The 23,241-nt window shown below is 46.4% G+C and overlaps 2 protein-coding genes across 2 annotated transcripts; one reads left to right on the top strand and one right to left on the bottom strand.

Annotated features, from left to right (window-relative positions):
• Nucleotides 1-1,087: 1,087 nt before the first annotated feature.
• On the bottom strand, nucleotides 1,088-5,644 carry MBOAT4 (membrane bound ghrelin O-acyltransferase MBOAT4). Its single transcript, XM_028712940.2, has 3 exons — nucleotides 5,634-5,644; nucleotides 3,655-3,879; nucleotides 1,088-2,146 (listed from the first exon to the last, which is right to left on the bottom strand). The coding sequence occupies exons 1-3, from the start codon at nucleotides 5,642-5,644 to the stop codon at nucleotides 1,192-1,194; spliced, it is 1,191 nt and encodes a 396-aa protein (XP_028568773.2). The 3' UTR covers nucleotides 1,088-1,191.
• A 1,856-nt stretch (nucleotides 5,645-7,500) lies between these two features.
• On the top strand, nucleotides 7,501-15,624 carry DCTN6 (dynactin subunit 6). Its single transcript, XM_028712762.2, has 7 exons — nucleotides 7,501-7,604; nucleotides 8,647-8,711; nucleotides 9,990-10,095; nucleotides 11,959-12,047; nucleotides 13,359-13,406; nucleotides 14,227-14,369; nucleotides 15,383-15,624. Exons 1-7 carry the CDS (start codon nucleotides 7,561-7,563, stop codon nucleotides 15,479-15,481), a joined length of 594 nt encoding a protein of 197 aa, XP_028568595.1. The 5' UTR covers nucleotides 7,501-7,560; the 3' UTR covers nucleotides 15,482-15,624.
• Nucleotides 15,625-23,241: the final 7,617 nt, after the last annotated feature.

Here is a 23,241-nt window from a genome sequence, read left to right as displayed (position 1 = left end):
AGGCATGCCTGTTCTTCTGCTCAATGTCACTGCTCAAAAGACCAGAGGCAAAACTGCACCAAGATACTGGGGACTGCCAAAAAGATGGGCTAGTACTGGAATAGGATGCCAAGCACAGTTACAGCACAAGGCAGTGGTTGTGTATACTGCATTCATTTTGTAAGATCCAAAGCATGTGCTTCGTTGCAGAACCGTTGCGCTGAGTCCAATTATGTGGCAACCACAGGACTTGGGAGAGGAAGCAACAGCTGCTTTATCTCCTGTGATATTGGGGGATTTAAAGGCATGTTCCCTGCGGCAGATGCAATCCCTAAAACAGGCAAAAGCACATACCCCCAAAAAAGGCAATTGGAGACAAGGCTCAGTTGGTAGAGCATGAGGCTCTTAATCTCAGGGTTGTGGGTTCAAGCCGCACGATGGGCAAAGTATTCCTGCATTGCACGGGATGGACTAGATGACTCTTGTGGTCCCTTCCAACTCTACAAATTATTTGTCCTTAGGCATGCTCAGGGAGAAGACAGATACAAGATTTTAAAACTGGTCAAGAGTGCTTGACTGCACTGTTGCTGCTTTGTAAACAGAAATACTTTATTGTCAGGGAACCAGGCAGAGGGCCTTTTCGGTAGTGGCACCCACCCTGTGGAACGCCCTCCCACCAGATGTCCAAGAGAACAACAACTACCAGACTTTTAGAAGACATCTGAAGGCAGCCCTGTTTAGGGAAGCTTTTAATGTTTAATAGACTATTGTATTTTAATATTTTGTTGGAAGCTGCCCAGAGTGGTTGGGGAAACCCAGTCAGATGGGCAGAGTATAAATAAATTATTACTATCATCATCATCATCAAGATCATCTACATTTTCTGAGTGGTTTTAACTGTTTTTGAAAAAGCATTGTGTGTTGTGGCTCTTTTTTTGCAGGTAAGGGGAAAAGATTGACTGGGGGGTGAATAAAAACAAGTGCAGGCTTTATTAAAAGGGGAGGGGAAAGACAACCACGATGGGAGGAGCAAGATGAAAGACTTCACCTAGTTTGTACGTACTGTATGTTGATAATGCATGTCACCTTACAAGGTGGACTTGAACCTTGGATGAAAAAGCTGCTGCAACTGTTTTTAAAATCCCGCTTCTGTCTACACACCTCCATCTGAGGATGCGAAATGAGCTCGTGAGGACCAGTGGGGCTGCTCAGTCATTTCTTTACTAACAGGAGGAGCACAGTGACAGAGACTAATGGAAAGAAGCTATTGTACGAAGACAACAGCCGCCAAAGCATGGAGACACTCCTCATCTCAACAGCAATCATAATGTACGCCACCACCAGTTGTGTATGACACCAGGTCACAGTTTGGTACAGCAGCCTCTGAAGCCGGGATTTTGCCACTGAACCCAAAAAGCGATGGAAGCGGTAGTCTGCTTCCACCATAACCGCCCAGCACAGAAACCCAAAGACCTGGCCAGGGCGGAGGCCATGCCACCAGGCTGAGAAGGCAAAGGTGGCCAGGAGAGGATGTGAACTGCTCTGCTGGAATATGAGCCGCCTCAGCCACTGGGCTGTGCTCTTGTTCCATGTTCGGGTAAAGCCAGCAATTGTGTTGGTTGTTTCCAAGGTCCAAATGTCTGTGTCCATGACGACTCTGTCGGCAGCTGCTGAATATTGGTGGTGGCCAAGATCCAGCCCCAAACCAGCAGCAAGGAAGAGGGACTCGTCAAGCAGCCAGTGAGAGTAGTAAGTGAGCCTGAAGGACAGGGCTGAGGTCCACACGACGTAAACACAGTCAAAGTGGGTGCAGTCGATTAGGTTGTCCAGAGGGGAAATGTGTCCCCTCACGATATTGTTCAAAAGGCCCAGAGTCAGAGCCCCCAGGCCTTTTTGAGTGGCAGCCCAGAGGAGACCTGAAGAAAACGGAGCCTTGGAATACCTTACCCATGCCTGAAATCTGTGGAACGAACACAGAGGGCCTCCCAGCAGGGTTGGGAAACACAGCAGATAACTACACAGTGGCAGTGCCTGGAGCAGGTGCCAGCAAAAGGATCTCCTCTCTTCAGATGGCAAGCCCACCCTCACTTTGTTTTCATGGATATCCAAAGCCAGTGAGGTGACTTTCTGGGTCATCAGCATGAGGGCAGAAAGGGCAATGGGCAATCTGAAACAGAGCAAAAGGTTAGCTCAGTGACAGGTAAAAGGTAAAGGGACGCCTGATCATTAGGTCCAGTCATGGCCGACTCTGGGGTTGCAGTGCTCATCTCACTTTATTGGCCAAGGGAGCCGGCATACAGCTTCCGGATCATGTGGCCAGCATGACTAAGCCGCTTCTGGCGAACCAGAGCAGCACACGGAAACGCCGTTTACCTTCCCGTTGGAGCGGTACCTATTTATCTACTTGCACTTTGACGTGCTTTCGAACTGCTAGGTGGGCAGGAGCAGGGACCGAGCAACGGGAGCTCACCCCGTCGCGGGGATTCGAACCGCCAACCTTCTGATCGGCAAGCCCTAGGCTCTGTGGTTTAACCTACAGCGCCACCCACGTAGCCCAACTCAGTGACAGAAGAGCACACAATTTGCATTTAAGAGCCACACAGTTTTAGTTCTCGTCAGTTCTGTTAGAGAGCTTATGTCACATCCCATTTTAAGCATCCGAAAGAATGCCAGGAGTTGTAGTTTGGTGGGGGTGCTGAACATTCTTTGTTAGATATCTCAAACCGCCTCACAGAACTACAATTCCCTGGATCCCATGGGCAACAGGAAATGGCTAATAAACCAGTCTGTCCGGTTTATATTTTCTCCCTTCAAAAGTAAATAGAGCTGGAGCTACCAGCTTGTGTTTTAAGTCCTATGTACTTTTAATGGCTCAGGATCTGACTTTTACACAGATCCTTTTAAGAGCAAAATTTGTTTGTGTATTCTTGCTCACCTTGGGTCTCTTTTTGCAGGGGAGCCTGATCCGGGAAGTGGCAACACATCACTTACTCAAAAGTCCAAATGTGCTCATGGAAATAAAAAGGTTGACTGTCCCTCCTCAAAAAGAAGCACACTGCTTAGTGATAGTTTAGTTTGTCCTAATAAAGGTATTTTATTAGGGTGGTGCTGTAGGTTAAACCACAGAGCCTAGAACTTGCCGATCAGAAGGTTGGCAGTTCAAATCCCCACAACGGGGTGAGCTCCCATTGCTCAGTCCCTGCTCCTGCCAACCTAGCAGTTCGAAAGCACGTCAAAGTGCAAGTAGATAAATAGGTACCGCTCTGGCGGGAAGGTAAACAGCGTTTCCGTGCACTGCTCTGGTTCGCCAGAAGTGGCTTAGTCATGCTGGCCACATGACCCGGAAGCTGTACGCCGGCTCCCTCGGCCAGTAAAGCGAGATGAGCGCCGCAGCCCCAGAGTCGGTCACGACTGGACCTAATGGTCAGGGGTCCCTTTACCTTTACCTTTAATAAAGGTATTACACTACTGCTCCTGTTTATACTGGGTATAATTCCCATAAAGTTCAATGACAAATTAGTAAGAAAAACAGTTATACCACCCAGGAAAGGACCCTCTCAATCCCATTGGTCTGTCTACTGTTTCTATGTGTACTGAAATAATGCAAAGTAAACTGCTCCGAGACTAACTCTGCCATCCAACCGATACACTAGGCTAGAGCGAGCACATCTTTACCTGATACATGCAGCTTCTTGTAGGTAATATTCTTTGTAATGCAGCCCAAGATGGCACAGTGTTTGCCAGGTCATCTGAACGAAGAACGCCCATGTGTGGACCTGCTGTGGGCCAGCGGAATGGATTACGGCAAGAGAGGAGAAGGCAGATATAAGCAGCAGCAGGGCATAGCACCCCATAGCAGCCCAGGCCAGGAGGAAACCACCCACCAGGAGGAAAGTGTACCTAAAAATAAACAGACGTGTTTTCAAAGCCATGGTGGCAATTTTCAGGGTAAGAAGTTTCCCGCCTGGCAGGAAAGTTAACAGGCGGGGAGGCGGGAATGCCAAGTGTGGCAAGGCAGTGTTGGGGAGCTCTGGGAATCTGTGCTCCTTGTGTAACATCTAGTTCCCAACCAATCACTTTTGTAACAAACAAAAACTCAGCCAGGTCATCACACTAGTTCAACCTGCATCGATACCCAAAGATGCCATTTGGTTCACTGTTAGAAATAAACATACCGTATTTTTCTCTCTATAAGATGCACCAGACCACAAGACGCACCTAGTTTTTGGAGGAGGAAAACAAGAAAAAAAATATTCTGAATCTCAGAAGCCAGAACAGCAAGAGGGATCGTTGCGCAGTGAAAGCAGCAATCCCTCTTGCTGTTCTGGCTTCCAGGATAGCTGTGCAGCCTGCATTCGCTCCATAAGACACACACACATTTCCCCTTACTTTTTAGGAGGGAAAAAGTGAGTCTTATAGAGCAAAAAATACGGTAAATTATTAGCGCACATCCAGTTCACATAGGACTGCCTCTTAAGACAGTGCAAAAGCTTCAACTGGTGGAGAATTCTGTGGCATGCTATTGGAAGAAAGATGGTGGGGAGCTCCAGTTGTAACTGATTTTCTTCCCAGCTAGTTGTTGCTTTTAAAGTGCTGCACATTCCTATACAGGACGTTTTTCCAGCTGGAACTTGCCATAACTCTGTTGGATTTCCAATTGGAAAACAATTGGATTGGCCCTTTCCTTTTCAAATCTCCTCCTTATCCACAGGTGAAAACTTTTTCTTTCTCAAGTGTTTCCTAGTTCCTGATACATTGAGCTTATTATTTTCTAGAAGCTGCTGTTTTTTGATTGGCTTTCTTTTAAAGTATATTTAAAAAAAAGATTTCTTAGTTACTGTTTCTATTGTAGGCTTTTAAATTCTCATTTTAGACCTTCCTTTGTTTGCTTATTAGTCAAGAAAATATAACATTTTTTAAAAAAGTAATAGTAAAAAAAAAATAGATAATGATACCTACCTTGCATTTATAGAAAGATTCCCAGAGGCACAGAGATAATGGAACAAAATAGCAAATGGAAAAGCAGCTAACTGGTATAAAGCTGTGGCTTGAAAGAAAAACAGGGTTTCCCAGTTCATAAAGACCCTCATTCTCAAAATGCTATTTTGCTGGTTGTCTTCCAGTCCTTTCTCACCTAAATGAAGTGTCTCAACAGACATTGTTGTCTTTTCCCTATACAGTATTGGATTAGGCTAATAATGGAAATCACCCAGATGATGAAGGTCAGCGTATCAGAGTTTATAACTATGGAGACGGGACATTCTGCCTAAAATATACCATTGAGGTATATTATTTGTTCAAATGCCATTTTCACTGAGCTGCTGTGCCACAAAAGTCGGATTGTCACCCTATGAGGCCCTTTTGAATACTGATTATGAGGTGGAAGCAAAGATAAGAGCCTCATACCAAACTGATAACATCTCCATGACACACAAAATTGCCATATTTTCAAAGAATCAGAGACACATAAATGGTTGTTCTTATCCTTCCCTTATAATATCCATCATAAACATTACCAGAAGAATACACAGTAAGTCAATATAAAAACTGGCAACTGTGGTAGGCATGAATGGAAAATTGTTTTGATACATTGGATTGTAGTGGGTATAAGGGTCAGTACAATAGTTTGGTTTCCAAGCGCCCATATTTCTCACAGATGGTCCATGGCTAAAAGAAGGCATGCAGTGAGTTTCACTAGAAATGAAAAAGTAGAAGGAAAATTGAACATCCCTTCCCTGTGTGCTGCAGTCCTGGTAAATATCACTCCCATCCATCCCCAGCCCACCCATAAGGCAGGCTGAGGCAGCCACCTTGGGTGGCAGAAACCCAAGAGGCAGCGCCTCCGCAAGTGCCCTTGGTCACCCTACCACCACTGGGGAAGAAGCAGCAAGATGGCACCAACATCTTAAGAGATCTTGTGTACTCCACAAAATCTGACCTTTAAAGCCCTAGACAGCCTCTGCCCAGTATATCTGAAGGAGTGTCTCCACCCCCATTGTTCATCCCGGACGCTGAGGTCCAGCTCCGAGGGCCTTCTGGCAGTTCCCTCACTGCGAGAAGTGAGGTTGCAGGGAACCAGGCAGAGGGCCTTCTCAGTGGTGGCTCCCACCCTGTGGAATAATAATAATAATAATAATTTATTATTTGTACCCCGCCCATCTGGCTGGGTTTCCCCAGCCACTCTGGGTGGCTTCCAACAAAGATGAAAGATACACTAAAATTTCACATATTAAAAACTTCCCTGAACAGGGCTGCCTTCAGGTGTCTTCTGAATGTCAGGTAGATGTTTATCGCTTTGACATCTGATGGGAGGGCGTTCCACATGGCAGGCGCCACTACCGAGAAGGCCCTCTGCCTTGTTCCCTGTAACTTGGCCTCTCGCAGTGAGGGAACCGCCAGAAGGCCCTCGGAGCTGGACCTCAGTGTCCGGGCAGAACGGTGGAACACCCTCCCATCAGATGTCAAGGAAATAAACAACTATCTGACTTTTAGAAGACATCTGAAAGCAGCCCTATTTAGGGAAGTTTTTATGTTTATGTTTATTGTGCTTTTAATATTCTGCTGGGAGCTGCCCAGAGCAGCTGGGGAGGCCCAGCCAGATGGGCAGGTAATAAGTACTATAAGTCAGTACTATAAGTGAAATATACTCGGAGTCAAGAGTGGATTTCATGCTCTTTATTCAGCTCATAGCGGTGAGGAGGAATGGAAGTTCCCCCACAATATTTGCTTTATATACATTATTTACACAATGGGCTGCATGTGATTGGCTAATTCCGGGATTCTCCTGTAGGCCAATCAGGTTGTGGATTCACTTCCACCTGGAGCTGGATTGGGTGGCTTGTGCAGACCAATCAGACTGCTGTATTGTTCTAGGACCAATCAGACTGCTGCATTTTGGATCCTATTGTTCTAGGACGAATCAGACTGCTGCATTTTGGATCCTATTCAACTCAGTACATAACAATAAGTAATATAAGTAATAAATTAAACTATAATTAAGTAAAATAAGTAATATAATAATAATAATAATAATTTATTATTTGTACCCCGCCCATCTGGCTGGGTTTCCCCAGCCACTCTGGGCAGCTTCCATAGAAACCAAAAACCCCACTAAAATATCATACATTAAAAACTTCCCTGAACAGGGCTGCCTTAAGATGTAATATAAGTAATAAATTAAACTATAATTAAGTAAAATAAGTAATATAAGTAATAAATGGTGGTTGTTGTTCCATGAACCATTGTGGGAGAAGCAAGCACACCACTTGAGCATGATATAAATGTACTGCACTAACACAAATGCTGGCTCCCATGTTTGTCTGTTTACACGGAAAAAATTCAAGACACATAACATTGTGTGGCGGGTATTAAGAGGTTAATACGCCGTCGCACGCTATTAAGCGCATCAATGGTGACCCAGAAGGAGGGGAGGAGTTACACGCTTCAGGGCGGGTTCTCATTGGCTACGTCGCTCCCATCCGGCCCGAGCGCAAGGCGCGGCGAATCGATTCCCGAGGGCTACGATCGCCACTCCTTTCCTTCTCGTTGGTATCAGCGGGCTGCGTCGCCGCCGGCCGAGCAATGGATGAGAGGGCGGACAAGATGGCGGAGAAGGCGCAGAAGAGGTGAGCAGATTGGATTGGTCGGGTCTCTTTGGTGGTGGGCTTAGCGGCGGCCTGGTGGATGGCAGGTCTGCAGATTGGCTAAGAAGGTGGGCGGGAGCCCCGGTCTTCTTCCCAGTTCTCTTTTGCTCGATGCAGAACTAAATTTAGCATTATTCTCGCCATTTGCCGCGGCTGCCCGTTTATTAGTCTCTTTTTACCTTGTATGCATTTCGGCTCTGCGTTGAAATGTCTCGCAGCCGCTGCTGCCCGATCTGTTTCATGGCCTTTCAGCGCCACTGGATCCCTTTTTCTCTCCACCGGATCCCGTACCAGTGAAGTGAGGATAAGACTCCACACATCTGATATGAAAGATCAATAAAAGGGGGGGGGGGTCTTAGCCTGATAATTTTCCAGCTTGGAACTTCTTTCTCCGTAGTTTTTATTCATTTGCTTTACCGCTTATTCAGGCTGCTGCTTTTTTTTATACCAGGGGGAGAGAATCTTTTTAATAAAAACAAAAACAACCCCACTCTCCTCTTGCTTTGCCTTGCAGAGAAAAGAAAATAGGACATGAAAGTTACACATGGGCTGCTGTCCTGTGCCTTAGAAGTCAGCCCCACTGAGCTCAACTGGGTGTATTTTTAGTAGACATCTATAAGAATTCCATTGTTTTAAAATGCTTTCCTCCTTTGGGGGTGGAGCAGTCTCATTGTTTGTGTCCCAGACTTCAGACTTGTAAAACATTGTTTTTTTACTAGAACCCTGGTTAGGTTTCTTAATTTTTGTAGCCCCCTCCCTGAGGGACAGTTCATGAGGGTGAACTGTCAAGCCTAAATTCTCTTAGCACCCCTTTCTTGAACTGCCCATCAAGGAAAATTTGGAGCCACTGTAACTGACCCCGTTACATCTGGGTAACAGCACCCAGCTCTCCTAATCTGGAATTAAAAGCCACTGAGTGGGTCTCAGTTTGCTTGAAATATTCTGGATATATTTTCATATACACGTGCTTTCAAGGGAGATGCAAAACATTGTTGTTGTTTTTTGTTGATGTTCTCTTTTCCAGTGTAAAGATTGCTCCTGGGGCTGTTGTCTGTGTCGAGAGTGAAATCAAGGGTGATGTGACAATTGGTAAGAGAAAGTAATTTGTGTGGTTGCTGTAGTTTCCAGAATCTCCAGAGTTAATTTGAATTATTGTCAGATTAAAGATACCAGTCTATAAATAGTCTCTTAATTCTCACATATTACTTAATGATGTAAAACAGCATTGCCTTCAGTACAAGACAATCCCTTGATTGTGCAGGGGAAGATAATCCAAACAAGATCAATGTTTGTTTACAATGTGGGTGGGGAACCTGCTGTGGAAATTGTTAGACTCCCAACTACCATCAGCCCCAACCAACATGGCCAAATTTGAGGGATGCTGGGAGTTGTAGTAAAATAATATCTGGAGGGCCACAGGTTTTCCACTCATTGTTTGCAACGATGAACAGTGAGTACAACCAGTGAGCCGATCAGAAGTACAGGTGCTCATGAGGGCAAATAGTTTGTGATCTGAAATACCCCTTCCATATTTATGTGGTGTTCTTGCTGAGAATGTAAAAAGCTTGTGGGTGTGATGGCCTGGGATTCGGATTCGGATGCTGAACCTGAGGAATCCCAGCCTGCACAGGATTCCCCGCCTCCAGAACCAGCTGAGCCGGGGCTGGGGCTTGAGCCTGAAGGGTCCTCACCTGTGCTGGATCCTCGGGTGCAGGCACCAGCTGAGTCTGCTCCGGCTCCTGAGGGGGTGGAGGACCCATTGCCTGCAGGTGCTCCACTCTCAGCCCTGTCAGGGGAAGCTGAGGTTGCCTCTGGGTCCCGTAACTCTCCAGCCTCTCCTGAGCTGCAGAGGCTCAGGGCAGAGAGGCGGAGGGAAGTAAGTTCCCGCAGGAGGAGTGCTCGCCTCCAGGCCAGGAGAGGCGAGTCATCTGTGGACCAGGGCCGCCCTATGCCTTGGGGCAGATAAAAGCCAGCCCGCCCTCTCCCAGGTTGCAGGAGCAACTTCATTGGTTGTCAGTTGCTGCCTGAACCCTGTCCTGCTATCCTGCCGGAGCTCCTGACCTCACCTGACTACCTGACCTGCAACCAGCTTCAACTTTTACGGACAGCCTCCATACTGCACCTTCGACCTCGGACTGGACTCGGACCTCGCCTCTCAGTTAGCCCACGGGACCAGCACAGTGGTGTTCCAATAGTCCCTTCCACTGTTTGAGAATATAGTTGGTGGTTGAAATTTCTTATTGGTTCCATGGTAGCTATGTATTGAGACAAATTGATACTGCCGCCCCATACCCTCAGTTTTCATGAAGTAGTTGGAGAAATATCTAACCGCTATACCAGGAGTAAACTTTTGAGTATTTCCTGCAGGGCCTAGGACCGTGATTCACCCCAAAGCCCGGATCATTGCAGAAGCTGGACCAATAGTAATTGGGGAAGGTAACCTCATAGAAGAGCAGGCAATTATCATAAATGGGTATGTATGAAAAGTTGAACTTTCTTGGGCCAAAATGGTTTACCTTGGGAAGGCCTTAGCGAATGCAGCCAAAAGCCAGCTTAATTTTTAAAATGCAAATGCAAGCATAATATTATGCAGTCTACCCTACACTAATAATAATAATAATAATAATTTTTATTATTTATATGCCGCTCACCTGGCTGGGTTTTCCCAGCCACTCTGGTCAGCTTACGAAGCATATATATCATAGCTTTCTGTTCCCTGCAGCTTCTCTCAGTGGTGGACCGCATGTTATGTGTGCAGAAGATCCTACCCTTATCACCTTGGTTATACCAGTGAAAAAGATCTTGGCAACCCCTTGCTTGAGTTCTTGGAAAGCTGCTATCAGACTGAGCAGATAGTACTGAGCTAAATGGACCATTGGTCTTATTCAACATAGAAAGCTGCCTTGTGCTACCCAAAGCCACTAAAACTTAAATCTCCCAGGCCACCTGCCTTGCTCTTTTTTCTTGGCAACTTCCTAAACGGCCTCTTCTCATTGGCTCAGTTTTGCAGGGACAGTGTAAGTTCAGTGTTAAAATGGAAAGAAATGCAAAGCTTCTTCATGAATGCACTGTTGCAGATATGTAGTAAATCTCCATGTTAAATCCTTGTGTTTTATTTTATGTCCCACTGTGGAGGGGATATGCCACTAAAGAAAGCATGTGTAAGAAATAAGATAAAGAACAAAGCTTCCTATAATCCTTACATACCTTCAGTAGTTCACCGTTGTACACATTTAATTTGATCACACAGTATTTTACGTGATTTTTAAATTCCCCTTACCCCACTACAGTGGTACCTCAGGTTACATACGCTTCAGGTTACAGACTCCGCTAACCCAGAAATAGTGCTTCAGGTTAAGAACTTTGCTTCAGGATGAGAACAGAAATCGTGCTCTGGTGGCACGGCGGCAGCAGGAGGCCCCATTAGCTAAAGTAGTGCTTCAGGTTAAGAACAGACCTCTGGAACGAATGAAGTACTTAACCAGAGGTATCACTGTATTTTGAAGAAGAAGAAGAGTTTGGATTTGATATCCTGCCTTTCACTCCCTTTAAGGAGTCTCAAAGCGGCTAACAGTCTCCTTTCCCTTCCTCCCCCACAACAAACACTCTGTGAGGTGAGTGAGGCTGAGAGACTTCAAAGAAGTGTGACTGGCCCAAGGTCACCCAGCAGCTGCATGTGGAGGAGCGGAGACGCGAACCCGGTTCCCCAGATTACGAGACTACCGCTCTTAACCACTACACCACACTGGCTCTCTTTGATATGCATTTTGTGGTGTTCTCTTAGTGCAGAGAAATTAAATGGGAAATAGTTTGATCTCCTGAATTCTCCAGTTGCACAGCACTACTGGTGCCTTCTTTAGCCTGGCAGAGCATATTGCTCTACTGTGCCAACAGTCATCTGTCCTCATTGGCTCTGCAGTCTGAACAATCAGCTTTCTAACTCCTAGAAAAAGGTGAATACAAGGTGCTTTCTATACTGAAGGACTTTTCCTCATCTGTATCCATTTTTCAAAGCTAAATGTTTTGGGAAGCTGCCCATAATTTAGTTTTTCCACCAGATATATTTAAATTGCTATGTAGATACAAAGGTGGATGTTTCGCCCAGCAACCACCTTTCAAATTCACACCTGTTCTGGTATTCCAGAAGAAACAGACTTGCCTTTGGGGCATAGGGTAGAGTGGGGAATCAAAAGCAGCAGCCCAACGTCATTGCCAAAGTTTTAGCTGTCCAAACCCTATGGCTTCCAAAGATAAAGGCAGTTCTCAATCTTTCAACAAAGACATGGGGTTTATTTGTGATGTAGAAATGTTAATGCATGTTTCAATCCTTTTACAGCTATCCTGAAAACATTACCCCTGATACAGAGGAGGTGGGAGCCAAACCAATGATCATTGGCACCAACAACGTCTTTGAAGTTGGCTGTTGTATCCTTCAAAAGAGCAGTGTTTTTTAAAGTGAGAAAGTGTATGTTTGCACAGGACAGTGCTGCTTTAGCAATGAAAACACCAGTTCTGTGATGGAGTGATTTATTACTTACACACACACACACACACACACACACACACACACACACAAACACACACACCCCTTTTCACAAGGGAGAATTGTCTGAGTTTAATGACCTATCTTAGATTCCACAGGTGTTGTTAGTCACTTATATCTCTTTTGCTCCCAGCAACTTCCACCCATGGGCATTTTGTTCCTAATAATGATGGGGTGTGGGTGTGTTTGTAGTAAACCTCAATGATATTTTAATACAAGAACTGCATGCATTTATTTCACTACACATACGTGCTGCATGGGCTCGCTGTGCCTTTGATTTCACAGGGAACGTGTGGCAAAATAGATGTGTCTGCTCCAACACGTTGCAGCATTCACAACAAACATGGTAAACACATGCTAGTTTCCCTAATGTGAAAAACAACAACCCACATTGTGAGCAGTGACCTCTCTCTTGGGACAAAAGGCCTCAAAGTTCTGTTTTCTTTTGTCTAAAGGGATCAACCATTGCAGCTGGTGTTCCAAACTCAAATGAGCAATCTTAAATAAATGCAATCCAAAGGACCAGGTAACGAAAGCAACCCTCCCACAAGGCCAGCAAAGCAATGCAAAACATCACATTTAATATCATTACAATTTCCCTTGTTCTTTCCTTACCTGTAATATTCCCCATGTTGGCTGTGTTTTAAACTTAGTTGACAGCCTTCTGGTTCAACAAGCTGTGAGTTTTGTTTAATCTCCTGTCTATCTTTGCCTTCCTTTTCTGCCTAATTTTAACACAGCTTATAACCGTTGAAGCCACAGAACAGTGGTAGGAGTACCTTTGCTGTAACAAGAGGGTCGTTCACAATCATAACAGCTAATTGGTTGCTCACAAAGAACTTCCCACTGATCTTTTACTTGCTCTGCTGAGAGAATTCCACTCACTGTGCATTCCTTCTCTGTGGCAGTTTGTAAGAGCCTAGCAGAAGAACCTAGGACCACAGAGCTGGCTGCTCTGAGCATTGATGAAAGCCTTTGAGCACACACTCAAAGGTCCATAGGCAGCTTTTGATTGAACTAAAGGCCACTGGTCCAGGAGCTTTCAAATCACACTTTACTGAAGCAGGCCACTTGTCCTGAACGCCTTTTCAAAACATGGGGATTCTTCAAAGAGGACTGTATTAGGAGGAATCCAGGATAAGGGAGCATGCAAACTAAATATCTAAGTACTCTTCTTAACTGTGAACTTACAGATTCCCAGGCAATGAAAATAGGAGACAACAATGTAATTGAGTCCAAAGGTATGTATGTTGATTGAGTGGGAAATCGATAACTGGGGGTTATTTTTTGTTTCCAGTTTTTGCATTGTATTACGTATTCTCTATGCTTCTGAGGACCACTCCAACATCTGAAAATAGTGGAATGGTTTATGTGAAAAACCAATTTTGATAAATATATTGTAAGTCCATTGTAGCATGCTTAAAATTGCAGCTTTGCTTTTTTTATATAAAGAAAAGTTTGACCAAGACAGTAGTTTTGGAAACAGCGCGCACACACACACACACACACACACACACACACCTCATCCATTTGCAAACTTTCTTAATTTTGAGTTTCCCCATGTTGTCTTAGAGCAGTCATGGGTAACCAAAGGCCCTCTAGATGTTGCTGGATTAAAACTCCCATGAGCCCTAGCCAGCTTGGTCAGGGATGATGGGAGATGTAGTCCAGCATCATCTGCAAGGTCACTGGCTCCTCATCCCTATGCTAGATGGTACAGACTGCGGCAATTTAAGACCAGAGTGTAGTTGCACATCCCTGGGTTGTGTACACTTGGAAGTAAGCAGTGGAGCTGGTGGTACTCAGAAGTGAGACTGCACATGATTGCAGCCGAAATCTGATATCAGCTGATATCTCAAACAAGTTGAGTTCTAGAAACAAGACAAAAAAATTGGGATGTTGCGGAGGAGTAGCAGAGAGTAGGCTTATGTTGATGATATCCTCCGTTTCTAGAGATGAGATGCTGGGCCAAAGAACAGACCACTGATTAGACTTCATGACGTTGCTCATTCCAGGTGGGTTGTTTGCCGTTTCATAATGTGAGATTTTTTGTCTCTGCAGCATTTGTGGGTAGGAACGTGATCTTGACGAGTGGCTGCATCATTGGAGCCTGTTGCAATGTCAACACTTACGAAGTCATCCCTGAAAACACGGTCATCTATGGAGCTGACTGTCTTCGGCGAGTGCAGACTGAGCGGCCCCAGGTAGGTACATGACAGGAGTTCAACCTTTGCTGATATGTCGCCAGTTGTTCCTCCAACAGCATGACTCAGAACAGAGAGCCACTCGTTTCCTTTTCTTTCCCATCAACTCAGCACTCCCGTGTCTGTGGTGCAAAGGCCAGTGGCGGTGGAGCAACTGATTTGTCAATGAGAATGTCATACGAAACCAGGCACAAACCTAAACACACTTTTTAATCCTCTCTTGAGTGGGTCACCTGTAAGAGTCCATGATGCCTGGACCTTGACATGCCACAGTTTGCAATCAGTTTCTAATTCTGGTTTTCTAGCTGATTGAAAACTGTGGCTTGTCAAGGTCCAGGCATCATGGACTCTTACAGGTGACCCACTCAAGAGAGGATTAAAAAGCCTGTTGTCTTTCTCAGCTTGGCTGGGGAGTAGGGGAGACTCCCAGGATGGGGGCGGGTAGGAAACAGAAATGAAGTTTCTGGTTAATTGATCATTTGCTTTCTCCTATGTTGTCTTTGAGGGACGCGGGTGGCACTGTGGGTTAAACCACAGAGCTTAGGACTTGCTGATCAGAAGGTCGGCGGTTCGAATCCCCGCCACGGGGTGAGCTCCCTTTGCTCGGTCCCTGCTCCTGCCAACCTAGCAGTTCAAAAGCACATCAAAGTGCAAGTAGATAAGTAGGTACCGCTCTGGCGGGAAGGTAAACGGCGTTTCCGTGCGCTGCTCTGGTTCGTCAGAAGCGGCTTAGTCATGCTGGCCACATGACCCAGAAGCTGTACGCCGGCTCCCTCGGCCAATAAAGCGAGATGAGCGCCGCAACCCCAGAGTCGGCCACGACTGGACCTAATGGTCAGGGGTCCCTTTACCTTTACATTTATGTTGTCTTTAAGTATGCTTTGGTTCTTTATCCCATGAATTATTTTCCCTGGTAGAGCAGAACATAAGCAGATGAATTCAGACTGTCAGTATTATCACCTGTCTGGTGCTCCCCCCCCCCCCTAATTTTTTCACACTGCTGTTCTTTTTAGCCACAAACATTGCAGCTGGACTTCCTAATGAAAATCCTGCCAAATTATCACCATCTTAAAAAAGCCATGAAACCAACTTCTACTCCTGTGAAGAGCTGAAGACACCCTTCTCCCAGCATGCTTACCAGAACTGCAGTGCTTTCAGGACTCTTGTGTCCGCAAGAACTAACTCACTTAACTTACATGCTCGTTCATTCCATTGTGCAACATAATGTTATTTATTAAAATGTTGAAAAATGAAATGTTGTGTGTGATGTATTCCCCTCAGTCTTCTTGGCTGATAAAAACTTGCGTTTCAGTGGAGGAGTGAAATGTTATAGCATTACAGGAGGTATAATTTTCAGTGGAATTGGGGCACGTTAAATGCCATAGGCACAATTCAGGCAAAGCGATGCACTTTTAAAAAGTTCCACTGCAGTCAGTGGGAGATGCTTAATGCTCACACTGAAACTTACAAATTCATAACTACCTGCTCAGAGGTGTGGAACCTGTGGCCCCTCTTCAGATGTTGCTGGATTTGAACTCCCATCATCCCTAACTATTGGCCAATCTGTGGCTGAAGGTAACTGGAGTTCAACAATGTCTGGAGGGAAGCCACAGGTTCCTCACTCCTGGCCTGGATTGCACCTCAAGTGTATTAGAGCTCCTCATCATTTCTCTAAGATGTGTCTCTCTTCAGACAAAAATGGTGCAAGAGTGAGTCCCTAAGTGCTGTGCTGGCAGGAACTAATGGGAGTTGGGAATCCAGAACATCTGACGGACACCACATTGGCAAAGGCTGCCCTGAGTAATCCAGCTGTGACTGGTTATCGCCTCCCCTTGGCTTTATAATACACTCTCACACTCCATCCACAGAGCCATTTGTGTGCACTCTAGACAGTGTGAGAGAGTATCTGTACCTTACTGAGCAATCCTACACCTAAGTGTGAAATTCTAAACACCCTTAGGAGTAAGGCTCCTTGAAAAGAGTGGGACTTTCTTATGACTAACCTGTTCAGGTGTGCTCTGTGACCCTAATCAGCTTAAGTCATAGCCCCCAATAAATCGGTTATCTTTTCCCCCAGTTGCTCAAAACGTGCAATCCAAGGAAAATTAAGCATCCTTAAAACCTGTAAAGGAACTTGTAAAGGAACTAAGCCCTTAATTGTGTCTGGGCAAGGCCCTCTGATTTCAACTGTACTTAAGTACAGTGGTACCCCGCAAGACGAACGCCTCGGAAGACGAAAAACTCGCTAGACGAAGGAGTTTTTCGTTTTCTTAGCCGCTTCGCAAGACGCATTTCCCTATGGGCTTGCTTCGCAAAACGAAGCTTGCCCCACAAGCTCCGGGGATAGCGGGGAAGTGCAGCGCGTCTTCCCCGCTGTCCCCGGACCTCTTTTGAAGCAAGGGGCGGCGGGGAGAAGATTGCTTCTCCCCGTTGCCAGCCCCGCAATCTCCGGGGGACAGAGGGGAAGGTGCGCGCGCCTTCCCCTCTGTCCCCGGACCCCTTTTGAACCAAGGGGCGGCAACGGGGAGAAGCGATTCTCCCCGCTGCCCCTTCCCTTACTTTAAAACAGGTCCGGGGAGCCTTCCCCTCTGTCCCCGGAGATTGCGGGGCAGGCAACGGGGAGAAGCAATCTCCCCGCCGCCCCTTGCTTTAAACAGGTCCGGGGACAGAGGGGAAGGCGCGCGACGCTTCCCCTCTGTCCACGGACGGTCTCCATAGGAACGCATTGATTGATTTTCAATGCATTCCTATGGGAAACCGTGCTTCGCAAGACGAAAAACTCGCAAGAAGAAAAAACTTGCGGAACGAATTAATTTCGTCTTGCGAGGTACCACTGTATTCTTACATTTATCTGGGTTGTACCTTCCCTTTGGTTTTTTCCCCCTAGGGTGAGAGTTGTCCAATACAGCAATACCTAATTTCTGTATTCACTGGAGGCTTTTAAACAGATGTTGAATGGCCACCTGTCAGGGATTATTTAGCTGTGATTCCTGCATTGCAGGGAGTTGGACTAGATTACCCTCTGGGACCCCTTCCAACTTTACAATTCTCTGGGGCTACTCTATTAGTCCAGAGGCCATCAGCGTAACACAAACTAATAATCCCAGAAGTTGCCAGGTTCTGCCATAATTAGGGTGCCAGGAAGCAAGATGGGTTTTCCGATTATGGAAAACTTTTCACACAGGCATATATAAGGCCCGGCAAAACAACAAAACCCCTGTGATATTCCTGAGCTGTTTCTCCCTCCGGAATGGAAGCTCCTGATGGAGAACCATTTGCTGAAGATCTCAGTGAGTAGATAGACTCTCAGGTTGAAAATGCTTTGTAAACAAAAATATTCTGCGACTGATGGTAGCTTCATTAGCATCCTCTAAACATAGCTGTCCCAATCTGTGCAAAGGCCTGCTTCCAATGGAGGGTGCGAGTGCTTGTTCTGGCTCCATGGAATTCCCTAGAAGTCAGTGTGGTGTAGTGGTTAAGAGCAGTAGATTCGTAATCTGGGGAACTGGGTTCACCTCTCCGCTCCTCCATGTACAGCTGCTGTGTGACTTTGGGCCAGTCACACTTCTTTGAAGTCTCTCAGCCTCACTCACCTCACAGAGTGTTTGTTGTGGGGGAGGAAGGGAAAGGAGAATGTTAGCCGCTTTGGGACTTCTTCGGGTAGTGATAAAGCGGGATATCAAATCCAAACTCCTCTTCTGTGATCATAGAATCATAGAGTTGGAATAGACCACAAGGGCCATCGAGTCCAACCCCCTGCCAAGCAGGAAACACCATCAGAGCACTCCTGACATGGTTGTCAAGCCTCTGCTTAAAGACCTCCAAAGAAGGAGATTCCACCACACTCCTTGGCAGCAAATTCCACTGTTGAACAGCTCTTACTGTCAGGAAGTTCTTCCTAATGTTTAGGTGGAATCTTCTTTCTTGCAGTTTGGATCCATTGCTCCGTGTCCGCTTCTCTGGAGCAGCAGAAAACAACCTTTCTCCCTCCTCTATATGACATCCTTTTATATATTTGAACATGGCTATCCTATCACCCCTTAACCTCCTCTTCTCCAGGCTAAACATGCCCAGCTCCCTTAGCCGTTCCTCATAAGGCATCGTTTCCAGGCCTTTGACCATTTTGGTTGCCCTCCTCTGGACACGTTCCAGTTTGTCAGTGTCCTTCTTGAGCTGTGGTGCCCAGAACTGGACACAGTACTCCAGGTGAGGTCTGACCAGAGCAGAATACAGTGGCACTATTACTTCCCTTGATCTAGATGCTATACTCCTATTGATGATACGATACATGACTGCATCTAGGGCGGCTAGCAGTTGCATGCACAGAGAGCTGGACTGGGAACCAAGATCTCAAGAACACCTCAAGTGTGTGAACTTCTGCCATCCTCATGCTGCCCCTAAGGCTCATTAAATAGAGTTGCAAATTGAGAACATGCTTCTCTGTATACACAAGGGGCCGAAGCCTTGACTTCCCTTACTATTTTCTAATCCAAATCTCTCTGGCCCCTGTGATTAATTCTCCCTTAGAAACAACCTTGACATGCCTCCACAAACGTTAGGACTTTTTAACATACAAAATTTGCACTCTGCCCTTGGGGTGTTCCAAAAGTATTCATTATTCTTACACAAGGGTGATTGCTGGAGAGTGTGACCTAGTGGGTAGACTTGATGGATTTGGGATGAAGAGTTCCGTAACACACACTGGGTGACATTGAGCAAGTTTCTGTCTCGGCCTAGTGTTGCTGTGAGGAGAACCGGGAGAACCGAAGGAGACGACCTTCAGTGAAGATGTGATCAATCATGCCATGTGTGCTGTAAGCTGAGTTCCATGAACAGAAAACAATGTTTCAGGATAAACGTCTGCCATGGAGCTGGTGGAAGAGGACATCATTTTGGTTCCCCAAATAAACCATCCAGCGATCCAGCATAAAAAAGCAGCATATTGTACTAGCTCATGCTTCCTTTGACTTAAAGCTAATAATAATAATAATAATAATAATAATAATAATAATAATAATAATAATAATAATATCTTTATTGTCATTGCCCCCTCTCGGGGACAACGAAATTACTTGGCTGCTCCATCCACCCAGGTAGGGCACTCCACACAAAATCAAAACAACTATAAAAACACTAATTAAAACAATACAGTATAATACAGCAAGGAAGATTAGATGACTTTCAAAGTCCAGGCTTCCCATTCAGGGCCGAGATCGCTCTGGAGAAGAAGCTGTTCTTAAGACGGCTCGTTCTTGTCTTCATCGTCCTGTATCTCCGTCCCGACAGCAGGAGCTCGAAGAGACAGTGACCAGGATGCGATGGTCACTTCCCAGATAGCTCAGTTCGTTAAAGCCTGGTGCTGATAATGCCAAGGTTGCAGGTTCAATCCTTGGTGGGATCAGCTGCCCTTATGATCCCTACCCTTCACGGCCTAGGACCCTCGTACCTACAGAACCGCCTCTCCCGGTATGCCCCACGGAGAGCCTCAAGGTCCATAAATAGCAACACCCTAGTGGTCCCGGGCCCTAAGGAAGTTAGATTGGCTTCAACCAGAGCCAGGGCCTTTTCAACTCTGGCTCCAGCCTGGTGGAACGCTCTGCCTCATGAGACCAGGGCCCTGCAGGATCTGATTTCTTTCCGCAGGGCCTGTAAGACAGAGTTGTTCTGCCTGGCCTTTGGCTTGGAGCCAATTTGATTCCCTCCCTCCCTCTCTTTTTTCTTTTTCCTTTCTCCTCCTGTGATGAGGCTACATTTTAATATTTTAATGTTGTATTTTAATTTTGTTTTAAGTTGTATTCATTCAACTTATTTTTATTATTGCTTGTTAGCCGCCTTGGCTGGGGAGGGCGGGGTATAAATAAAAAAATATTATTATTATTACCCAAAGCAGGGCTTGCTGCCCCTAGGCAATGGTCTGAATGTGATTCAGCAGTCCTCTTCTGTGATGCAGAAGGCTGTTGGTGGAGCAATACAATCTGAAACACACATGCCCATTGTGTGCTTGTATGTACAGAACAAGTTGTGTGGTTCTTTGTGTCCTGGTAACTTTCTTTGAGGACATAGCCAAATATATCTACCAAAACAGCAATAGCCAGCCATTCCCTCCTCCGTGTTGTTTCCATATCTTTCTCACAACACACACGCCTGCTAATCGTGAGGATTTCTTAAGGAGATGTTAAAGCTCGATGCTTCAAAGATATCAGATGATTGCAGAGCAACATCTCCCTCCCCACATTCCGATGGCGAAAAGTCATTAGAGGAAAGGCTAATGAGTTAACATTGCTGTGATAAGGGAGCTGGAATAGCTTGACCTCCAAGAGGCCCCAGAGTTGAGGGGAAAATGGGTAAATACTCTAAACAATGCTGAGGAAAGCACAGGAAATTGGACTGCCAGGGTGTAGGCCTGTCAAACCAAACAGTACGAATGGTCCAGAGGAACTAAAAGTCTCTTATGTTGTTCTAATTCTGCCCGACTGAGACTAAAATGCTTTTGTGTGTCTGCATCAAACCCAGGGCATTTACATCAGTGGTGCAGTATATGGTGAAGAGAGAAGGGAACACTTTGTGCACGTGTGTGTGCATGTGAGAGAAAATGTGTAGAAAATGGGCACAGAGATGCTGAACCACAGCTCCCATAATCCATGGCCATTGCCCATGTTTTCTAGGTCTGCCAGGAGTTCAGCAAAATCTGGAAAGCCAAAGGTTTTCATAAATGAGGCACACTGTGTATTCTACTGGTTTGTCCCCAGCATTCAGCAAACTTCCTCTATACATGGAGGGTCCATTCAGCTCTCATGGCAAATACCCACTGAGATACCTATCTTTCATTTATTTGTCTATTCCAGTTTTGAAGCTCTCAAAGTATCTTATCACCAGCAGGCAGGGACATGGGATTGGCTCTCCAGGATCACTTGATTCAAGTTCAAAGCACACACTTTCCCTCAAAGAATTGTGGATATGATAGTTTAATTTCCAGCAAACCTAAACAGAATTCCTTTTGAGGGAAAGAATGTGCATCGTGTGTGCTTTAAATCATCTATACCAGGGGTCGGCAAACTAAGGCCTGGGGGTTGAATGCGGCCCCCCAGGCTCGTAAATCTGGCCCGCAGACCCTGCAGCCGCTCGGTCAGTCCCCGTCCACTGCGGATGCCTTGCCGCCCGGGGACAGGGATGCTGGCACGGCTTCTGGGCGGGCGGCGACACTGGCGCAGCTTCGGATTGGCTGCAGGAAGTTCCTGCAGCCAATCTGAAGCCTTGCCACCTGCGCGCTGAGGTAAACCCGGCATAGCCATGGACGGAGAGGCCGGCAGGCGGGTCTGGGCTGCGCCATGGGCATTGTGATGGGCGGTTCGCAGTGCTTCAGGCGGAGCTTGGCGCACCTGCTGCTGGTGGTGCGCTTGGTGGCCGCAGTGGAGCAGCTGGAGGGCAAGCTGTGTGCCACCTGCCCAGCGCTCCGCATGCGTGGCCTGCCCACCGACCTGGCCTCGGACGACGACCCGCAGTGCATGTTGCACACCGCCTGGGAGTTCTGTGAGGACAGGCCAATGGAGTGGCTGCTTCTTGTCAACAATGCCAGTGAGTGGACGCCACCTAGACGCGTTCCTGAGCGCGTGCAGAGTGCGTTCCTCCTCCAGGTCTGGAAGCAGCTGCGGGACCGGCTTGCAGGGTATTTATATTTTTCAAAATATAGTCTGCCCCACCCCAAGGTCTGAGGGACTGTGGACCAGCCCCCTGATGAAAAAGTTTGCTGACCCCTGATCTATACAAAGCTTAGTATCCTGGCTTGGATGGCCGGCAGTTTCCTCCTCCGTCCAGCAGTTTAAGAAGGAGATACTGACAGTAGGCCTGATTTGACCCCAAACACTCCCTGATTCTTGCTCTGTAGCACCCGGCGCAGGAACTCCCAAAAGCTGCCCAGTTTTCTTTTGTAAAGGAAAGCAACCCCATAAGTAGAACGCCTAGATGTCCTAAATCAGGCCGACTCAAAGTGGGGGGAACTCAACAGACAGCACAGGGATGAAAAGCCTAATTGGCAGGCCGACAAGCCGTCCATGTGATGCGAAACACACCAGAGCTCTGGCAGCCGGCTGGTAAAAGTCAAGATAACTGATGGGGGAACAGCAAGTAATATCAGCAAATAGACAGCTGGACACAGCTACAGACCAGTGGCAACACCCCAGAGACGTTTCTTTGAAGGGGAACCAAAATATTTAGGCAGCCGCTGAGCTTGTGTATACACAATACTCTTTTAAGGTGGTACGGTGGTAGGTCCAGGGTTCCCTGCCTTGCACACATTGTAGTCCCCACCCCCCATGGCTGCTGTTCAGACCGACAGAATCTGCTTGACCAGGTAGAATGTGGAAGAGAAAACTTGAGGCTGCAATCTCAGAGTGCAGGGATTGCTCACCTTTTAGGCCTGTGGACCCATTTGGGGTTTTTAAGAGAGTGCTGTGTGGATGCAACCACCTCTGGTCATTTATGGTCCCTTCCCCTCCCAATAGAGACAGAAAAAACTGCAGCATAGAGATTTAGTTTTTTTCCAAGGGATCTGTGTAAAATCCAGTTGTATTAATTAATCTCAGCCTTGGAAAGCACACAGAAGTGAAAGGAGAAACGGGAAATAACATCACTCTTCCAACTTCTTCCTTTAGCTCTATGTACTATTAAAGGGGGGGGGGGTAGCCACTCTCATCATTTCATGGGGGGTGGGGCGGGGAGGGGGCAAAACTCAGAAGCTTCATGGTGCATCCATAGGCTTGAGATGTCAATATGCATTGGCTCAAACACAGATTTTACACTGGGTTTACTTTACATCCATCCTTTCACGCAGGAAATTATATGGAGGTGAGTTACAGCAATCTTACGAATTTCC

This window comes from Podarcis muralis, chromosome 17, assembly GCF_964188315.1.
Source record: "Podarcis muralis chromosome 17, rPodMur119.hap1.1, whole genome shotgun sequence".
Classification (NCBI taxonomy): Eukaryota; Metazoa; Chordata; class Lepidosauria; order Squamata; family Lacertidae; genus Podarcis; species Podarcis muralis.
This window is presented reverse-complemented; position numbering and strand designations above follow the sequence as displayed.

What these genes read in the sequence shown, in the direction of transcription:
- MBOAT4 (XM_028712940.2), bottom strand. An exon ending in CAAGAAGCTGCATGTATCAG is followed by an intron (nt 2,147 to 3,654) that starts GTAAAGATGTGC and finishes GCTCTGTTTCAG; the next exon opens with ATTGCCCATTGCCCTTTCTG.
- DCTN6 (XM_028712762.2), top strand. Translation starts at nt 7,561, where the DNA reads ATGGATGAGAGGGCGGACAAGATGGCGGAGAAGGCGCAGAAGAG. An exon ending in GCGGAGAAGGCGCAGAAGAG is followed by an intron (nt 7,605 to 8,646) that starts GTGAGCAGATTG and finishes TCTCTTTTCCAG; the next exon opens with TGTAAAGATTGCTCCTGGGG. An exon ending in CGTCTTTGAAGTTGGCTGTT is followed by an intron (nt 12,048 to 13,358) that starts GTATCCTTCAAA and finishes GTGAACTTACAG; the next exon opens with ATTCCCAGGCAATGAAAATA.